This window comes from Lynx rufus, unplaced genomic scaffold, assembly GCF_022079265.1.
Source record: "Lynx rufus isolate CCGP_SWC_20201006 ecotype Redwood Valley unplaced genomic scaffold, mLynRuf1.p SCAF_17, whole genome shotgun sequence".
NCBI lineage: Eukaryota > Metazoa > Chordata > Mammalia > Carnivora > Felidae > Lynx > Lynx rufus.
The window spans coordinates 26,217,357-26,238,758 of record NW_025814831.1 but is presented as its reverse complement, the minus strand read 5'-3'; the positions used below and the strand labels follow the sequence as shown (position 1 = coordinate 26,238,758).

The 21,402-nt window shown below is 51.2% G+C and overlaps 1 protein-coding gene and 1 non-coding gene across 2 annotated transcripts; both read right to left on the bottom strand.

Moving 5' to 3' along the window:
- Positions 1-2,215: 2,215 nt before the first annotated feature.
- ISM2 (isthmin 2) lies at positions 2,216-20,696 on the bottom strand. The gene is made up of 7 exons (XM_047079741.1): positions 20,606-20,696; positions 14,562-15,559; positions 7,813-8,055; positions 6,166-6,541; positions 4,367-4,507; positions 4,031-4,114; positions 2,216-2,849 (listed from the first exon to the last, which is right to left on the bottom strand). Exons 1-7 carry the CDS (start codon positions 20,694-20,696, stop codon positions 2,332-2,334), a joined length of 2,451 nt encoding a protein of 816 aa, XP_046935697.1. The 3' UTR covers positions 2,216-2,331.
- On the bottom strand, positions 20,014-20,117 carry LOC124512737 (U6 spliceosomal RNA). Its single transcript, XR_006962247.1, has one exon. It is a non-coding gene; the product is annotated as a U6 spliceosomal RNA (small nuclear RNA).
- Positions 20,697-21,402: the final 706 nt, after the last annotated feature.

The window sequence follows — 21,402 nt, the reverse complement described above, 5'->3', positions numbered from 1 at the left end:
TCCTTTCCAAACCGCCTTTATCTTCTGTCATCTGTGGTCTGAGATGGTAGCAATTTCCCATGTCACTTACAGATCAAAAATGTGGCTGGCTAAACTCAGTTTTTGGGTAATAGACAACCACTAGGTATAGATTAAATTCAGACAGTGTGTTCAAGTGTTAAGGTGAGTTATATTAGAAAGGAGGAGAATTAGCAGATTCCTGTGAAAAAGGACTCTAGGATATTTTTAACTTATAAAAAAAAAGTTTCTGCGGGGGCACCTGAATGGCTTAGTCAGTTAAGCGTCTGACTCTTGATTTCAGCTCAGGTCATAATCTCACGATTTGTGAGATTGAGCCCCAAGTCGGGGCTCTGCGCTGGCAGTGTGGAGCCTGCTTGGGATTCTCTTCCTCTCTCTGCCCCTTCTCCACTGGTGTTCTCTCTGTCAAAATAAATACACACACACACACACACACACACACACACACACACACACACAGTTTCTGCTAACAGATAATTAAATTATGCCTGTACTAATCATGTTGATTTTCCCAGACAAGAGAATGGGAGGGAACTTGGATCCCATCTGGTGACGAGATCCTGCCCTCTCTGGCCCTGTAATATTTTAGTTGCACCAGAGTATTTTTAGACTGTGGCCCAGGACCAGACTAATAAACTTACCTCTAGGTGTGATGGTTATGGAAACATCTGGTTCTCTGAGCGTCTCCAGGTGGTGGCTCTGGACATACCTTGCCTCATCCTACTTCCTGATGTGTCTCTGTCCTTCCCCAGATGCTAGTAGTGACAGTGCAGTTTCTGTTAAGGGTAGCAACCAAGGCAGGGTACAGGTCCACTTCTGTCATCTTATAGGGGTAGTCCTTTGGGCAACTCTGCCCAAACTTGCAGCAAGGTACTTGGGGAAATAGGGCCACTTCCTCTGGAGTGCATGCTAATTGACCTCTGCCTTGGAAGTCTTCCTGTTCCCCAAGAACTAGTAAATGTGCTCTGAGGTCCGTACCTCCTAGGAAACCCTGTACAAGTATGAGTAGGGATAACTCACATCTACATCTAAACTCTGTATCCCAGGAGCTCTGCCTGCCCGGCTAGGTTAAGGAGTCACAAACACGACCATGGGGGCTTGGCTTGGGCTGTACACAGGGCTCCCTACACCTCTGGTGAGGCTCCAAATTCTTCATCAGACAGAATTTGAAAATAAAGTGCTTTATTGCTGAGGATCACAAAGAGCTTCAGGGCGGCGGTCTAGGGGCTGAAGTTCCCACCTTTTGGAGCTTTTGTGAACAGGATGGTGGGGACTTCAGCCCTTCAACAAGGCAAGGAAGTAAGATTTTGGGAGTGAGGAGGGCAGGGAAGAAGCACCAGGTTTGCTAGGTGAGCCGATTATGTGCATCTCTTCCCAGCTCTGAGCTCAGTGCGTTCAATGACATCACCTCGGGAGCACCAAGTGGGCCATGGCGGGAGCCTTTACAAACACCACAGAAACCACCCAAATCTGGGCTTCCCTGCCGCCAACCCCGAGCCAAGAACTGGTGTACCAGCTCACCATGGTGCACATCCTCCTGAGCTGTTCTGAGCCCACCCAGACGTGGCAGCTGTGTCCATTCAGGGCAGTGCCATCCAGTTCTGCACATCCCTACAACCTGGACAGAGCAGAGATCGCTGGACAAAGAAAGGGACCTGAATTGGTTGACCCATTCCCAGCCAGGAGCCGGCCCTGTCTCGGCCACCTCAGCCTGTCTGTCCACGCTGGGCCCCACGGGTTGACTTCAGCCCTAACCAAAGTAGTGTCCACTGAAAAGCAGCTCGGAGTTGAGGAGAACCTGTTAGGGCCCCGGTGTGGGTCTGTGGTGGCTCCCAGCAGGGGTGGGGCAAGAGGGCCTCCCGCAACCAACCAGAGATAAAGAGGGCTGGCTGCTAGGCTGGCTGCCAGCCTGACAAAATGCAGCTGTGGCACCACAGGCCCTGGGAATCACGACGTGTGCCCACAGCCAGGGTGGAAGAGCCCAGCTCAGAGGGAGAGGGAGGAACATGAGTGGCCAGGCTGGGACAGCACCTCCCAGGGGGCAGGAGAGGGCAGCCCCCACAGACACACACTTCCCCCCTCGCCCATCACCCAGAGACCTTGGGGGCTGAGCTCCCTCCCTCAGCCTGGGCCCTGTACACCCCTCGACCTGTCCCCAGCCCCACACCCCACACCCCACACCTGGGGTGCTGACCTGCCTTGGGTTCACAAGCAGAGGGCCCGCAGCACCAGGCCGGCCGGCCTCACGGGGTCTGGGCAGAGGCAGGGTGAGGGGTGTGCAGGGGAATCTTCTCCAGAACAGCAGCCCCCTGGTTAGTACTGCTTGGCCTCCTGCAACTGGGCCAGGTACTCCTCCTCGGGAGGGTTGTCGGCGCAGGCCCGGCCATTGTTGGGAGGCCGCACAGCGTGGTAGCGGCTCCAGTCCCCCTTACAGAGGATCCAGGGCAGCGTGTCCACCTTGAAGTGCAGCTCGGGCGAGAAGTCAGTGCTGACGAGGTCAGGAGCACCGGCGCCCTTGCCCCGAGTCAGCAGCCGGCTGCCCGCATCGTAGCAGCAGTGCTGGGCGGCCAGGGTGCTGCTCTCCACGGACAGCAGCGAGCGCAGGCAGAAGCGCGCCGTGGGCTGGTACACGTCCAGGTGCTCTCGAGGCCCGCTGGCATCCCTCCACTGGAAGCTTCGGCCCCGGTGCTCATCCTGCAGGCTCACCGCGCTGTACACGGCCTCCAGCGGGTACGCGCATGGGCAGCTGGGCAGGTCCTGCAGCACCTGACTCAGGTACTTGGCTAGGAAGTCACTCTTGCAGTTCAGCCACTTCTCACAGCTGTCCACATCTGCAGAGGGGAGGGGAGCCAGTCAGCCCCGCGGTGGGGTGGGGGCTGCTCAAGGGCCAATGCCTGGAGAGAGAAGGCCCCGCAGCGGAGCTGAGTGCAGCCCAGCTTGGCCTCCTCTGTTGCCAGATAAGGGCTACCACACAACCACCCAGGAAACCTGGAGCCAGAGGCTACGGCTCAGAATGGATGTTGGCCAAGGGGCTGGAGGAGGAGCCCGGAGGCTGTCTGAAGTGCCAGGTGCTGTCCCTTTATGTGCTGGATGGTGGGGAAGATCTGGGGTCTTGGGGAAGGAGCTGGGGTGGTCGGGCACAGGAACCGCTGTTTTAAGCAACTGGTAAGAAAGTGTGTTGGCCCACTCTCACCTCTGCCCGCTGTGACCCCCTCCATCTATGTTGTCTTCCTCCATCCTCTCTACCTTGGGAATGTGGCCGCTGACTCTGGCCACACAGAAGGAATGGCTCCTTCCTCCTCGCTCCAGAACTTTGGGGCACACTCTGCAGCATCGTGCTCAAGTTGGTCATGTGTGTCTCTCCCCCTAACGCCCGAGCTCTTTGAAGGCAGATCCCGGGCCTCAGTCTTCTGGGAACCCCTGCCCTGCACGGTGCCAGGCCCACCACACCAGCTCAGGGAGCTTCACAGTATTGAGCATAGGTCCCACCCGAAAGGGGGCCTGTTGGCAGCTGCCTACCTCCTTGTGAGGGGCAAGTGACACCAAGAGACAGAGATGCAGAATGTTCCAGTGAAAGTATCGTCTGCTCCACACTGCTGGAAGGAGCAGTCCTGGAATTCTGGCCCCTAAACTGTTTCTGACAGCACCCCTTCCCACACAGAGCCTACCCAGGAGCCTCCAAGAGCACCCGGGAGTGGAAGCCAGAATGTCCCCATCCCTTCCCGCAGCCAGGGAGAATATGCCCCACCAGGTGGATCTCCAAGCTCAGTGGCTCCCATCAGGACGGTCTTCCCAGCAGGAATATCAGGTTGGGAAAGGCCAATGGTCTGGCTAGAAATGACAGGGACTCAGAAATGACAGGGCCTCTTTGCTGGGGAGACTAATCTTCCAGCTGGAACATGTATTCTGCCTCAGTGGATGGGGGTGAGATTCCTCCTGTGCAGTGATGCTCCACCCTCCCGAGAGAGGTTCTCCCCAAGCCCCCAGGAGCAGGGCCTAGCTCCCCACTGACCTGGGTTGAGCATGTCCGTAGCATTGTGGGCCAGGGGCGGCCACCCCTCACCGGGGAAGCCCGAGGGGTCCTTGTCCTCGGTGCCTTTAGGAAAAGAGGAGGCCAGGCTGGTGGGGCCCCAGGGCACCTCTGTGCTCCCAGTGGGGAAGCCCAGCCCTCATTAGGCTCTCGGTGCCCACAGCATCTGGACTAGGCCTGGGACGAGGCAGAACCACCGTGTCTATAAGCTTCCTGCATCCCTTCTCCAGGCCCCACCCTCAAACAAGGCCCACATTCCCAGGGGGCCAAGCCCAGAGTGTAAGCCTCTGCCTGTGTAGGAGCTGGGGTTCGTCTCACCAGGACAAAGGGGCAGGTCGCAGGCACGGGACTCGGTGGCAGTGCAGGCGTAGCCGCAGGGCCGAGTCCTCCTCTGGCTGCCGCTGCCGCAGCTCCCACTGCAGGGAGACCAGGGGCTCCACTCCTCTTGAAGCTCATAGTCTGGGTCAAGGCAGGGAGCCAGGGGTGAGTGAGCACAGCCCACAGGGCGCATTGGTGCAGATTAGCTAAGGGTACCCCTTCCTCAGGAGGGTGCCATCCGTGCCAGGGCTCCCAGCCTAGCGGACAAAGCACGGGCTGGACTTCAGCCCCCACCTGTCCCTCAGCCGGGGACCCTTGCATGGTGGACACCCATGTAAATCATCAGGTGGCTCTACAGACACAGCAACAATCCCAGCCACCCACTCTGTGCCAACACAGCGATGAAGGAAAAAGATATCTGGGGCTGGAAGCTACCTGACCACTGTCAATGTGACCCTGGGCAAGTCCCCCTACGTCTCTGACCTAGAGGGTTTTGTTTTTTTTTTTTTTGTAATTTTTTAATGTTTATTTATTTTTGAGAGAGAGAGAGAGAGAGAGAGAGAGCAGGGGATGGACAGAGAAGGGGGGGATGGACAGAGGATCCGAAGTGGGCTCTGCACTGACAGCAGCAAGCCCGATGCAGGGCTCGAACTCACAAACAGAGAGATCATCACCTGAGACGAAGTCAGATGTTCAACCAACCGAGCCACCCAGTCGCTCCTCTGACCTATAATTTTTATGTCAATTAAAACCAAGGCTGACAACACTTCCCCAGCACTGGGGACATGAAGGAAAGTCCTGACTTTCCATGATAGGGACCAAGACCTGGTCTGAGGAACCTGAAATACACCATGACTGCACCCTCAGACCTCTGGCTGTTGCAGGGCTGAGACCCAGGGGGCTCTGTGGAACCCCCAAAGTACTGACATACCCAGCTCTCTCCTCACTTCCCAGGCAGGCCGGAGCAGTTGGGCACCAAGAGTTTAAGGAAAATTAATGGAAGAAAAGCTGAAAGGCATGAAAACTGCCAATTTACATCATTTTGGTGAACCAGGGAAAGCCTGCTATGCCTTAGTCTTAATGATGGCACCGCTGTCCAAGGATGAAATACCAGGGCTCTAGGGAGAATGGCTGTAACTGTCCATGAAACACGTCTGTACCCAGGAAAACCTGAACGACAACAAGAATGGCTGTCATGGGAGCTGGCCAGGTGTTAGGTGGTATTTTCTGATAGTCTGTGCTATGTTGTTTTCTAATAAAAATAATAAAAACAGCCAATACTTAGTTTACTACATGCTGGCACTTTAAATGTATTAACTCAATACCCTCTACGCCCAATCTTATGTAGTTAAGGGTTGTGCCATTCTCCATTTTAGAGAGGAAGTAAATTAGGCATAGAGAGGTTAAGTAACTTGCCCAAGGTCACTCAGCTGGTAAGCAGCAGAGCCAGGATTCAAGCCCACACAGTCTGAAAATGAGATCAGTTATGAGTGGTGGGGTTTACCATATTTCCCAATTTGTTGGAAAGTGACAGCTATGAATATATATAAAATTAACAAACGTCGATTTGCTTAGGGGGTCTCAGGGCTGTTGTGAAGGTCAAATGTTTGGGGGAAAAACAGATTTTGCAAGCTATGGGTAATGTTGCTATTTAGCAGATGATGGTGTTTGTACAGGCCTAAGCTTCTGGCCTTCATAGCTGCCCCTGCTCGGTGAAGCTCTCAGGCCTCCCTTTAGCCCCAGTTACTCTCAGAACTTCCAGAAGCAGCAGCCGGGGATGCCAAGGTGGGGATGCTCACCATAGCCGTCTGGCTCCTTGAAGGCCCAGTCCCCAGGGGCCAGCCAGCCCTGCTCCCAGCTGCCTGTGGCCCCACTGAACCCAGGCTCCTCCTCCTCCTCCTCTTCCTCCTCGTTGTCCTCCTGGTCCTCACTCTCACTATACTCTGCAGGGTAATCCTCCTCCTCCACTTCTTCCTCCTCCTCTTCTTCCCCTGGGGCTCTGCCCTTGAGATTGGTCCTCCCCTCCTCGCCCTCCAGGTAGCTCCAGAATAGGGGCCAGAAGAGCTCCTTGGCGGACAGCCAGCTAGAGGCACCCTGGGGCCAGCGACTGCTGGGCTCAGCCAATAGGTCCATCTCCACCTCCGCCTGGGGATCCTCCACCACCTCGATGGTCACCTGCAGGGGGTCAGACACAGGCCAGCCAGTGAAGGAGTACTCAGAGCAAGGCTCCAAGGAGAGGAGAGATGACAAGTGTGGGGGCAGGGGCAGAGGACCAACCTTTCCTCCAAACCAGCTCATTCTCTTGGCCAACCTTCCTGGCCTCCCAGGGCACACGGGGTCACAATTTAAGACTTGGCTGTGCATCAGAATCCCCTGGATATTCCAGACTCCTTGACCTAACCCTAGACATGAATTTAATTATCTGAGGTGGGGCTAGGTATGGTGGCTCTAACATGTGCCAAGGGTAGAGACCCACTAGTTTAAGAGAAGCTGGCTGTGAACTCTGCTGCAGGCTGCCCAGAATTTGGGGCCACTAACAGCCTTGGGTCTCGCTGTAGGGCTGGAAAATGATAGCAAAGAGAGCAAAGCCCCACAGCAGCCCTGGGGGGGGCGGGGGTGGGGGGGGCTCTCATTCACCACATTGTGGATGGGAAATAAGTAACATGAAATCATTTACATGAAAGTGAACTTTGAAACATTGTTTTTGGCTATTATAAAATAATACGAGATCGCCGAACACAATTTGGGGGAAAACCAGCAAAATATAATGAAAAAAATTAAAATCGCTCCATCTCTGACAAATAACATTTTGATAATTAAACTTCCAGGTTTTACACATGCACGCGCGCGCACATGCATACACACAAACTCTTAAACAAGTTTAGAATGTTAGTTTCTACACTTCCCCGTTGCCTTTTCTCTTTTGATGAAAGTGTTTTGCAAACTGTAGGTGCTGCACAAAATGCAGGACTCTTATCATCAGGGATTGAGGACTGGCAGTGGAGAATGTAAACTGGAATTCCACTGGCTCCATAAAGCCCCTCCAGCGGGCAGCCCCCTACCACGAGCCCACCCCATTCTGCACTCAACCAACCCTGCAGGAAGGGTTGGGCCTGGGTAGGGGCCACAAGTCGCCCCTTCCCCATTTCCCTAGAAGGCCCTGCCATCCAGAAAGCTTCCCCACTCCTTGGGTCTTCATGACAGCCCTACCAGGCTGGTGCTGTTTCTCCTTTGCTATGGACTGGAAAACACAGGCTCAGAGGGCCACATGCCCTGCTTGGCCCGCAGCTGGGAAGTAGAGGAGCAGCCCCCACTACTCTGTGACCCCAAAAGAACCCCCGCCCTCCAAGGAATACAGGATGGGGACGCCTGACCTCAGGATGGAGCCGGTCAGCCCAGTTCCTCTCTAGGTGTCCACTGGGCCTATGCCCTCCTGTAGCTCTCACCTGGATATTGGGGTTTGGGGCAGTCAAGTCTGTGTTAGCCAATCCTGGCAGCTTCTGCAGCTCCAGCAGCAAGGGAGTGTCCTCCAGGGTCCTTGGCATGGACGTCTTGTCCAGGCTCAGGGCTGCTGGCTCACTGAGATCCCGGCGCCTATGTTGGCGTGGCCCTGCCTGGAGGCGGGTTCTGGGGAGCGGGGGGGTCCTCTCCTCTTCCCTAGGAGAGCTGGGATCTGGGGAGGCTGAGACCTGAAGGAGAGAGAAGGGGAGGCGGGGGTGACTGGGGTCAGGGCTTACCCCAAATGGACCCAAAGTAGGCAACGCAGGAGTCTTGGGGTCTGACCAGGCCACAAATTCACCCTGTGACCATGGATCCAAACATACGTGTTTTAACGCCTCAGAGAGTAAATGAGGCCATGTGCACAGAGTGCTTGGACAAATGGTGCCAACATGAGTCATAACAGGGGGGGCTAAATCAGGTTTCTACATGTGGAAGAAACATAAGCCAACCTCCTCATTTTACAGATGAAGAAACTGAGGTCCATAGAGGGAAGCATGTTGTTTAAGGCAGTGTTTCCAAGTGCAGTTCACAGACCACATGCCTCAGAATCCCCCAGGGCTCTTGCCCAGGAACAGATGGCGGGTCTCACAAGTCAGGGCAGGAAGGCCCAGAAAGGCTGACAAGGAGGGTAGTGGCAGACCTGGGCCTTCCCCCAGCAGGCTCCCCTGTCACTGACCCTCCCAAGCTGTCCACGTGAGGGCTGTGTTCCTTAGCATCTCTGACCACTGCTACCTTCCTCCTCCTGCCCGTCTGGGACCCAGCACCTTTTCCTAGTTCAGGTGCCGTCGCAGCTGTCTGTCTGCCAGGTAATTCCCTCCACCAGCCAGTGCCCATGGGGTCCACACCGTGACAGTCCCTGCCTCGGCTCAGATAGTAAGTGAAAGGCCCTGGTTGTCTCTGACTCCAGCAGCAGCCCTCACCTGCTCAGACAGTGGGACACTGGGGTGGCCATCCACCTACTTCCAGGCTACAGCCATTGCTCAGGTCTCTAGAACAGGACAGAGGGGGCACTGTCCAGAGCTGCCTTATGATGTAAAGCATGCCCCACCCAGGCCACAGCCTTGACCTCACTTCCCATCTCATACCTAAAGCCATGTGAAAAAACACAGGTCTGGACAGTCAGATCAGCTTGGGTTCAAATCCTAGCTCTGCCTCTTACTAGCTCATTCAACTTGATCTGCAAAATGAGGATAATTCCTACCTGGAAGGATTGTCAGAAATTTATTTATCAAACACTTACTTCCACAGCATGTGTGTGCCAGGCACTGTTCTAAACACTTAATCATTCATTTCATTCTCCCAACAACCCTCAGAGGTTGTCATCCCCATTTTGACAATGGAAACTAAAGCACAGAGAGGGCAAGTAACTTGCCTCAGGTCACACAGACATTTAGTGGCAGAGCCTAGGATTTGAAACAGACAGCCTGGGTCCAGAGCCCATTCTCTCTCTCTCTCTCTTTTTAAAATTTTATTAAGTAATCTCTACATCCAACGTGGGACTCGAACCCACAACACTGAGATCGAGTCACACACTCTACCAACTGAGCCAGCCAGGCACCTGAGAGCTCACACTCTTAACTGTTTTGCTGTGACACTACAGGCAAGGGTGTGGAGAGTCTATTTCACATATCAGGGGCTTATTCAGTCTAATTTCTCACTATGACTTTCTTTCCTTGGGTTGAAAAAGAGAGTCAGAACCTTTGGCCTCTCCCCTTTAACCCCCTCCTTCGGTGTTGCCCAAACACCTGGTTCCAAGGCTCCTGCACTAATCACCATGGCTCATCTGAGCCTGGCCCTGGAGTCTGTTACTGAGTCAAAGTGCTCTGGTCTCAACAGCCAGGCCAGACGAGCAGAGAGGATGGACAGATGAGTAAGAACAACTTAGCTCCTTCACTGACCAGTCTTGGAGGCCTGGGACATCCCCATATGCTGCTTTCCTGGCAGCTCCCACTCACTATGCCACCAAAGCCCTAACTGTCCCGGTGCCTTGGCTCAGTAGCTCCTCTGTCCGCAGCCTCAGGACTGCAGGAGTTCAGGGGCTGCAGCCTTTCTGGCTGATGTGGATATCACCGCCTTGTGAGTGGGTAGTTAAGCAATGGTTCTCATCTGAGAACACTTGGCAATGTCTGGAGACATTTGTGGTTGTCACTTGGAGAGGAGTTCTACTGGCACCATGTGGGAGATCCTACAACACATAGGACAGCCCTCACAAAAATCATCCAGTCCAGAATGTCAACAGTGCTGCAATCAAGGGGCACCTGGGTGGCTCAGCCGGTCAAGCGTGGACTTTGGCCTAGGTCATGATCTCATTGTTCCTGAGTTAGAGCCCTGCGATGGGCTCTGTGCTGACAGCTCGGAGCCTGGAGCCTGTTTCAGATTCTGTGTCTCTCTCTCTCTTTCCCTCTCTCTCTCTCTCCCCCTCCCCCACTTATACTCTCTCTCTCTCCTCAAAATAAATAAATTAAAAAAAAATTTTTTTTTATGTGTGCCAGGGTGGCTCAGTTGGTTAAGTGCCGACTTCAGCTCAGGTCATGATCTCACGGTTCATGGGTTCAAGTCCCACGTCGGGCTCTGTGCTGACAGCTCAGAGCCTGGAACCTGCTTTCGATTCTGTGCCTCCCTCTCTCTCTGACCCTCCCCTGCTTGCACTCTGTGTGTGTGTCTCTCTCTCTCAAAAATAAATAAACATTAAAAAAAAATTTTTTTTTAAGTTTTTTTTTTAAAAACAGTGCTGCAATTAAGAAACCCTGCTCTAGGGGGCGCCTGGCTGGTTCAGTTGGTAGAGCATGCGACTCTTGATCTTGGGGTTGTGAGTTTGAACCCCAATGCTGAGCGTAGAGATTACTTAAATAAATAAATAAACTTAAAAAAAAAGAAAAGAAAAAAAAACCTTGCTCTAAAGTCAGGTTGCTTAGATCTGAATCCCTGAATAGTCTGGTTTCTGACCTGTGGAACACTGATGGGACAGAACCTCTGTGAGCATCCTTATGTGTAAAATGAGAACAATGATGGGAGAGAGCTAGCATCCAGCAGGGCTCAGAATATTCATTTCCAGCCCTCTCCAACCTCTAGGCCACAGAAACTCCTGGCTAACCACCACAGCCACACGTCACAGCCTCCCTTCTCTAGAGCTGCTTAGAGCCCCTGCTCTGTGCTTCAGGCCCCAGAACTCTCAGGAGTGGAATGGGGCCATGGGTCTTAGTTTGGGTTTCTTCAGAAGCCAATGCTGACACCAGAATTCAAGGGCATTCCTTTGGAAGGTGATCCCAGGAGACACCAGCAGGGAGTGGGGGAGTGGGTCACGGGTGGGAGGCAGCTAATAAAGAATGCTCCATCAAGTTAGTGACCATGGTGGACAAGTGGAGCTCAATCCTACTGGTGCCTCAGTTATTCCCCCAGAAGTAGGGAGCTGTGCTACATACCTGCAAACCTCACCAGTCACTGATTACGGGCTTCTGGGTGGAGGAGAGGATTTGTTCCCCGGGGAACCTCAGATCGGTCATGTACAGCTGAAAACAGGCCCTCGTGCCAGTGACAGCCCTCAAGCAACTGGACACTGGCAACAGGGAGTAAGGCAGAGATACGGGCAGAGCCCCCTGAGCCCTGACCCGTGAGTACTGTCTGAGCACATCTTCTCTACCAGGCCTGAGCTAGTAGGCCCTGGATGTGCCTTCTGTCACCCCAGCCACCCCAGCTAGAGTGCAGGTAGGACTTTGTCTGCTTGTTTCACGCAGTATCCTGTGCCTGGTACATGGGAGGAGCTCAATAAATCACTGCTGAGTGACTAAATGAACACTAGCACCCCAAGGGGTGAATGTGACTGTCTCTATGTTAATGATGAGGCTATGGAGGCTCAGAGAGGGTAAGGGATTTACATAAAGTCCAAGGTTGTAATAATATCGAAGCTCGGCTTCAAACTCAGCTCTGCCTGAGAGACAGCCACTCACTAGCTGCAGACCCGAGGCTTAGTTATTAGACCCACTGTCTGTTTCCTCGTCCCTAAAACAAGGAAAACAAGACAAGGACCACAAAATGCTAGGCACTGTGGCTGTTTGGGTGGTGTTTGGATCCTATCCAGAACAGAAGACACCCAAGGCAGAGTTCTGTCATTCTTTCTTTGCCTGTCTGGTGCCCAACAAACCCTTGTGGTTTTTTTTTTTTTAACTATGTTATGAGTTTGAATCTCTTTTTAATGTACAGAGAGAGCAGAGAGAGAGAAAGAGTGAGCATGGGTGAGGGAAAGGCAAAGAGAGAGACAGAATCTCAAGCAGGCTCCACACTGTCAGTGCAGAGCCCGATGCGAGGCTCAAAGTCACGAACTGTGAGATCATGACCTGAGCCGAAATCAAGAGTCAGATGCTCACCCGACTGAGCCACCCAGGCGCCTCACCCAACAAACTCTTGTAACGACAATGCCACACATGTGTACGTCCAGTGCTTTCTCACCCAGCAGGCCATCCGACAGAATGGGTTCTCTTATTCCCATTTGACTGTGGGAGTAAACTGATGCTCAGCAACAGGCCTGACCAGAGAGAGGGTGGCACATTTTGTTCACGATGCCAATGATTTCAAGACCTTTCAAGACTTACGATGAGCAGGCTGGGGCATGATATACAAAGATGGACCCTGAGGTCCCGGGTCTAGCTCTTGAAATGACAGACCTGGCTCCCAGTCTCAGTCAGGCTTAATGTCTCTGTGCCTTGATTTTTTTCATCTGGAAAATGAGACTAACACCCATCCAACACCCATGGGAACAACACCGAGGGGCCGTATGTTCTTCAGCTTCATCATAAAAGTCTCTGGAGTTGTCATTTATTTCTGACATATCACCTAAGGCCCTAGAAGAGCAGTCTGCATTATGTCAACATAATGTCTTAACTACCACCTTGATTACATAACAGCTTTAACACACATCACATGGACTTCTGAAGCAGTATTTGAACTGGACGGGATCACAGAGATGACTTAGCCCCTTATTTTAAATGTCAGGAAATCAGGGGCGCCTGGGTGGCGCAGTCGGTTAAGCGTCCGACTTCAGCCAGGTCACGATCTCGCGCTCCGTGAGTTCGAGCCCCGTGTCGGGCTCTGGGCTGATGGCTCGGAGCCTGGAGCCTGTTTCCCATTCTGTGTCTCCCTCTCTCTCTGCCCCTCCCCCGTTCATGCTCTGTCTCTCTCTGTCCCAAAAATAAATAAACGTTGAAAAAAAAATTTAAAAAAAAAATAAATAAATGTCAGGAAATCATCTGAGGTGAGTCATACCTGAGTTAATGACCCACTGAGACCAGAACCCCAGGACCTGAGCTCTAAGCTCTGTTTTTCATTCATGGCACTAATTTAACATATGTTTGAGGGTTCCACCAGGCCCTATACTGGAGCTGGGGGTATGACTTTGGCTCTGAAATAACCTATCCTCTAGACTGGTCTCAGGGGAAGATCTGGCAAATATATCAAAAATAATCACAATACAAGGCAGTAAGTACTAAAATAGAAAATATGTCAAAATGAGTAGGAAAAAAAAATGCCAATTCAATTAACTTTATGACCACTGCCACCTCCACCTAGGAGGTGGGACTGGCCAGGGGATGTTCACTTCCTCTGGATTTGTCTACAGCAGTGGTTGTCAGCAACGGTGGGGGAGAGGGGTGTCCGTCAGGAAACACAGGGCAATGTCTGGCTCTGTCCGGCAGTGGGTGCTACAAACACCTAACAGGTTAAAGCCAAGGATGCTGTTAAATGTCCCACAAGGCACAACAAAGAATTATACAACCCCAAATGACAGGACTGTGGAGGATGAGAAACTCTGGTCTACAGGATGTAGTCTCAACAGGAGACAAAAAATCTTAGATATTACAATGGTTTGTAACATACCCAAGTGCCATGATACATAAACAGTATATTCATGAAATGGTATATCCCAATTTCAGTGGGAGAGGCATTTAGGGGGGAAAAATGTCTAAAAGACTCCTTAGAAAGGCAGCGTTGAAAAAAAACGTGGATAAAACACCAGTCCACAGAGACCTCAAATGCAGGCGGTGCTCCCGGCCGCCTCTGGAGGGCCTCAGCAGCCTGGGCACCGCTAGCAGCCCGAGCTCTGGTGCCGCTCACCCACCGGTCTCCTGCACGCACCCGGCGGGGCCTCTCAGTGCCTTCGTCTGGAAAATGGAAAGAACTACTCTGGTCTCCTCCTCCTAGAACAGCTCAGAGCCTGGAAGGAGCCAGGATCCCCTACCACACCAGCCCGCAAACCCTGGAACAAGTCGGGAGGGTTTTGTCCCCAAGGGGACAATCCACGCAGTAATGGCTGGACTGTGGACCCCTGGTGAAGGGAGACAGGTGTCGACAGACCGTGGTTCCTCTTCGCGTCTAAACTACTCTTCTCCGACTCGCTCCTCTGTTTTCGGTCGCATCCCCAAAGCCCACTCACGGGCCACCCAGAAAGTGTCCCCCCACCCCCACCCCGCCACGTCTTAGCGACTTCTGCTCTTAGAACTACATAGTAATATCAAGGTCCCTGGCTGATATTACTCTCCAGCCAAGTTGAAAGACCCCACTCACTACCTCATCTCGTCTCAATTCACATCCAAAGGGACTCCAATCTTTTGCAGGTTTGATTTGAGGCTGCACCGGCCGTTATTGGGCGGGTTGAACCTCAGCAACTCCGCGGAGCGTCGCGTTCCCCTCCCACCCTCCCTACTCCTCTGGGAACGCGCCCCCGGACAGTGGGGGTTGCAGGAGAGGTTCGCTCAGGGCGAGGCGGCCGCAGGTGGGAGAGGCCGGGCCGTTCGGGGCGTGTGGGGGGAGGTCCGCGCCCGGCCCTCTGCCCACTAGCGCAGTCTGTCCTCGGCCGGCCAGCCACGCGGTCGGGGCGGGGGCTTGGGGGGGGGGTCCGCCGCACCTGGTCCCCGCCCCGCTCCCGCCCTCGGAGGTCGCCGCTCGCGCCCCGGGCCCTGCGCCGACCCCTCTGCCCGCCGCTCACCTCCGCCAGCCTCGCGGGACTCCGGGGCCGCGGCTTCCTCAGGGGGAGAGCCCGGCCCGCGGCCAGCAGCGCCGCCAGCAGCACCACGCCGAGGAGGAGCCCCGCGCGGCCGGGCAATCGAGGCATCGTCTCCCTGCCGGCGCTGCTCCGCGCCGAGCCTCCGCGCCTCCTGAGCAGCTCCCGCGCGTCGGTTTGCGCCGGGCCTCGCCTCCTCCAAGGGCGGGAGCGCGCCGGCCGCGGGGGGCGAGGGGCGGGGGCGGGAGGTGGGGGAGACCGGCGGTCGCGGGGACGCGGGGGGCGGGGGAGCCTCGCGGCTCTCGGGTCAGCGCCCGGGATGTCCCCGCCCTTCCCGGAGGGGCGGCTCCTCGACGCGCCCGGACAGTCTCGGCTCCCTTTGATCTGGCCGCCTCCCCGCCCCCTGTCCCCGCCGCTGGTGCCGTCGCAGCCCCGAGCGAATTCCTGTTCAGGGGACGTCGCGACCGGCCGGCACGGCGCGCTCAGGCTCCGCACTGCCACTCTTGCGGGTCGCCCTCCCCGCGGGCGCGCAGACGGCGCGGGGACACACGGACCCCCAGGACCCCGCGAGCGGGGAACGCGCCGCAGCCCAGCGTGAGAGCCCTCCGGCCTGGGGCAGATGTTTGTTTGTGCCTCGAGGTAGGTTTGCTCAGGGAAGCGGGCCGGGAAGTAACTCCTCCAGGGCTCTCCGAGCTCCCCAGCTGGAGGTGGAGCCCAGAAAAACACCTGCCACTGTGCACCCGATTTCCTCAGGATGTTCTCAGAGCACAAAAACCGAGAGAGAGTTGAGACTCAGATGTGAGGATAGAGCCCCAGGAGCACAGCAGCTAGACACGTTGAGGGAGTGGTCAGAAGATCTAGCCCGGCCACTGGGTGTCACCTAGTTTTATCCCGGATAAAACAATGGGACCACCCACTCCCTCTAGCGAGACTCTTGTGCAGGGATCCTCACGTGTAGCATATGCGGGTCATGAAATAAAACCTCAGCTCGTGATAGAGATCAGGAACCCTGAAGGGCAGTGACAATTTTAGTGGCCTGGATGGGGGCTGTGAGGGAATGTGAGCGCAGTGATGCAGGGCGGGGGCAGAGCGGTTTGGACAGGTCAGTGAGGAGCTGTGGGAAGACACTAGGAAGAAGGCCTATTCAGGGACCACAAAGGCTGCCTGGTTTCAGGGCAGGAATAGCAAATCCCTGGAGGTGCTGGGAGGATGGCCAGGAAATATGCCATAGGGTAAAGTGAAAAACTTAGGGGCCCAGGCACAGTTCTGAGAAACCATTCCAATCCCCAGCGGCACAGGCCAGGGCTCTGAGTGTTTTGTTTTGTTTTGTTTTTAATTTTTTTTTTAAATTTACACCCAAATTAGTTAGCATATAGTGCAACAATGATTTCAGGAGTAGATTCCTTAGTGCCCCTTACCCATTTAGCCCATCCCTCCTCCCACAACCCCTCCAGTAACCCTGTTTGTTCTCCATATTTATGAGTCTCTTCTGTTTTGTTCCTCTCCCTGTTTTTATATTACTTTTGTTTCCCTTCCCTTATGCTCATCTGTTTTGTCTCTTAAAGTCCTCATATGAGTGAAGTCATATGATTTTTGTCTTTCTCTGACGAATTTCACTTAGCATAATACCCTCCAGTTCCATCCACGTAGTTGCAAATGGCAAGATTTCATTCTTTTTGATTGCCGAGTAATACTCCATTGTATATATTTACCACATCTTCTTTATCCATTCATCCATCGATGGACATTTGGGCTCTTTCCATACTTTGGCTATTGTTGATAGGCAGTGGTTTGAATAGTAGTGCATCACAGGGATTACACTGGGTCTGGAGTTGGCCACCAAGGTTTGAATCCGGCTCCCACCATTTACTAAGAAGTTGATATTATTGGACAAGTTCTTTGACCTCTTGGTGAATTTGTCATTTATAAAAGTGGGGGAGTGGGGGGGTGGGGGGTACCTACCTCACAGGTGTAAGAAGTAAATAAGAATCTATGCTAAGGATTCTTATTAGGGTGCAGTTACCATTTTTTGGTCAAAAGTGCCAAATATTGGCAATTTCATGAGGTTCAACCTAATAAGATGCTTGGTACATGGTAAACATTCAACTGTTAGCCCAAAGAAACCTGCATTTGAGCACCTGCTTTGTCATACTGGTTTTTTTTTTTCTAGACAAAAAGTGAGACTACCTTGTTCTTTAGCATTTAAAAAACAGTTTTTAAACATTTATTCATTTTTGAGAGACAGAGACAGAGCACAAGCAGGGGAGGGGAAGAGAGAGAGGGAGACATGGAATCTGAAGCAGGCTCCAGGCTCTGAGCTTAGAGCCTCACACAGGGTTCGAACCCATGTACTGAGAGATCATGACCTGAGCTGACGCTTAACCAACTGAGCCACCCAGGTGCCCCTCTTTTCATCAAACTTTTACACCTTCTGCCAGCTCAAAGTCAGAGCTCAAGTTCATTCATTTGTGCATACCTGTCTGAGTCAGTCACTACCACTGTGCTCCAGGCCCCTCTCCCCCTTACCTGGACAGCTGTAGTAGCCTCCTGACTGGTTCTATTATATCCTCTCCTGTTCTCACTGCCTCCTCACGAATGCTCTTGGTTATCTTCAGTGGAAAACAAGGCATCGTCTACATACAGTACATGCTTCTGAGTTCATCTGATTCTACTCTTTGATTCTTTGAGCTATTTTACAGCCCTGTATAGGTTGTAGGCAAGAATAACGAAGTAAAATAGTTATTACATATGGAAATGCAAGTTATGCCCTGTCCTCTGAGGTTCATTTGACCTCCCAGTATAGAAGAAACCAGTTTTGCCTACAATTTTTTTTCTTAATTTTTATTTACTTTTGAGAGAGAGAGAGAGACAGAAGCGCGAGCAGGGGAGGGGCAGAGACAGAGGGAGACACAGAATCTGAAGCAGGCTCCAGGCTCCGAGCTGCTAGCACAGAACCCGATGCGGGGCTCGAACCCATGGACTGTGAGATCATAACCTGAGCCAAAGTCAGACACTTAACCGACTGAGCCACCCAGGTGCCCCCAGTTTTGCCTACATTTGCACATCCATTTCGATATTCTTGATCTATAAATGTTCTTGTTTTTCAGTATCTCCTTTGATTGCTTATAATATCTTTACCAGTTTCCTCATTCGGGAGTTAAAGAAAATCTTTAACTCGTGTTCATTTTTATATCTGTAAGAGAATCATTTTGTTTTTTTGAAAATTATCTTTTTAAAAAACATTAATGTTTATTTATTTTTGAGAAAGAGCGCAAACCGAGAAGTGGCAGAGAGAGAGGGAGACACAGAATCCGAAGACTCCAGGCTCTGAGCTGTCAGCACAGAGCCCAGTGTAGAGCCAGAACCCACGAACCATGAGACGTGACCTGAGCTGAAGTCAGACACTTAACCAACTGAGCCACCCAGGCGCTCCAAAATTATCTTTTGAAAATCCTGTTGGATGCACTTCATTCCTACCTTCCCAATCTTAGCTCCCTGGCAACCACTTACCCCTCTCTGTCACCATGGGTTACTTTTGCCTTTCTAGATTTTTGTATTAATAGAATCATATTTATGTATTCTTTTGTGTTTGGTTTATTTGAGCATGTTAAGACTCATCCATACAGTTGTAGGTATCAGTGATTTGTTCCTCTTCATTGCTGAGCAGTATTCCATCCCATGAGCATAATACTACAACGTCCTTGCCACTCACAATGACAGCATTTGGATTGTTTCTAGTTTGGGGCTGGTGTGAATCTAGCAGCTGTGAATATTCAAGTTCAAGTGTGGGCATGCTTCTCTTAGGTGGATGAAATCACTGCCCCAATCTGCCAAATTGTTTTCTCAAATGGCCATACACTTTGTATTCCCATACCTTTGTCAACACTTGGTGTTGTAATTCTGTTTAAACTCAGCCATTCTAGGGGCACCAGGGCGGCTCAGTCGGTTAAGGGCCTACTTCAGTTCAGGTCATGATCTTGCAGTCTGTGAGTTCAAGCCCCACATCGGGCTCTGTGCTGACAGCTCAGAGCCTGGAGCCTGCTTTGGATTCTGTGTCTCGTTCTTTCTCTGCCCCTCCCCTGCTTGCACTCTGTCTCTGTCTCTCAAAAATAATAAACATTAAAAAAAAATTTTTTTAACTCAGCCATTGTAGTGGGTAGGTGAGTAGTGGAATCTTAGTGTAGTTTTAATTTGCATTTCCCTGACAACCAGTGATGTTGAACATTTTCCCTGTGCTTTTCTGGCCATTAGCACATCTCCTTTTGTGACAATTCTGTTCAAATCTTTGGGGCATCTGGCTGGCTAGGTTTGGAAGGCACGAGACTCTTGATCTCAGGGTTGTGAGTTTGAGCCCCACGCTGGGCATGGAGATTACTTAAAAAATATAAAATCTTAAAAAAAAAGTGTTCAAATCTTTTGCCTGTTTTTTATTGAATAGCCTTGCCTTATTGAGTTTTAAGGGTTTTTTTCCGGATAGAAAGCCTTTATTGGATATGTGTTATGCATGTTTTATCTCAGTCTGGAGTTTGTATTTTCCTTTTGTGGAAACTTGAAGTTTTCATTTTTTTAAGTTCATTTATTTATTTTGATAGAGAGGAGGGGCAGAGAAAGAGGGAGAGAGAGAATCCTAAGCAGGCTCCATGCTGTCAGCCCAGAGCCCGGCATGGGGCTCAATCTGACGAACCATGAGATTATGACCTGAGCCGAAACCAAGAGTTGGATGCTTAACCAAGCCACCCAGGCGTCCCTTGAAGTTTTCATTTGGATAAGTCCAGCTTATCAGTATTTCTAAGCCATGCTTTTCGTGTTCTAAGAAATTGTTGCCTAATCCAAAGTCACAGATTTTTCTATTTTCTCTTGGAAGTTTTACAGTTTTTATGTTCAGATCTTTGCTTTAACTGTTGCATATGTGAGGGAAGAGTTGAAGGTCATTCCCCCTAGATATTCAGTTGTTCCAGCACCGTTAGTTGACTAACTGTACCTTCCGCATTGAATTAATTTGGCACTTTTGTCAAAAATCGACTAACCATATATGTGTAGGTCTATTCCTGGACTTTCTTATTAAGTTTTAAATTTTAATTCCAGTATAATTAACACAGTGTTGTATTAGTTTCAGGTGTTCAATATAGTGATTGAACAATTCTATACATCACTCAAAAATGTGGAAGTCTTCACAAATCCGTGTCATCCTTGTGCAGAGGCGTGCTAATCCTCTCTGTACCGGCCCAGTTTTAGTATACGTGCTGCCGAAGTGAGCACTATTTTTGGACTCTATTCTGTCTTATTTGTTCAATATGACCATCCTAATGCCAAATGCACTCTTGGTTACTGTAGCTCTGTAGCAAGTTTTGAAATCGGGTAGTACAAATTCTTTTTCAAAATTGTTTGGTTATTTGCATTTCTATGTGCATTTTACCAACTTGCCAATGTCTACAAAAAGGAAAAAAAAAAAAAAAGGACTCTAGTGGTGATCTTTTTCAGCACTTGCAACTCCACACTGGTTTTCCCCAATGCATAAGATAACCCCGCACCCTGACAGCCCAGGGCAGCAAGCCTCTGCCCCCTCTTCATCAGCACCACCTCCCCCCACCCCTGCACCCCAGCATCCTTCCCTTTGCTCACAGAGCATCAGTCACACTTTCTTTTGGATCCCTCATGCCTTAGAAATGTTTTCTGTATCACCTCTGTCTAAACCATACTGGTTACCTGTTTTTATCATGCTCTTTACTTTTCCTTCACAGACTTACCAGTTTGTAAAATGATGTATGTGTCCGGATGCTTATTTGTTTGCTGCTGGTGCTGGTAATGCCAGAGCCTGACATGGAAATAACACTCCATATTTACTGGTTGAATGAATAAAGGCGGAGATAGCTTTCTGAATAGTTTATTTGGGCAAAACAATATTATTTGCATGGGATGATTCTTAAGTCATTTCAAGTAGTCCCCCTTCAGTTCTTAACATGTGCTCTCAAAACTGATAACTGATACACCTGACCCAACCCATTATTTATAGCTTCACAGTCATCCAAGGTAAAAAAAAAAAAAAAAAAAAAAATCATCTGGCAAAAAAGGTAGATGGGGATAAGGGAGAAAGAGAGAAGAGTGACATTTTAACACAGTACTAGAGTTTAACATTTTTTATTTACATTTCCCCCTCTCACACTTTCTCAGATTAGATAAGCATCCCAGCAATGGAGAGGGGTTATCACAGCACCTCTTGCAAAGTCCAGCTTACAGGCAAATTGGTCAATGAAAAAAAAAAAAACAAAACAAAACAAAGGCCAACAAAACAAGATCTCAGCTCCCCATAAGCTATCTCTCTGTTCTTATTCTCTTTCCCCCTTCTCTTAATGTTTGCTACCTTTCTACAGAGAGGGATCATCAAGACTGTATGGACATGCTGGCTGAATTGACATGGTGATTTCACCAGTATCCTGTAAAGAACCATCAAGGATGCTTTTTATCACTCCAACCACTGGTTTAACATCACTGAGGGAACATGACCTAATGTTAAGGGTGAAGACAAGTTACCATCCACCCCAGT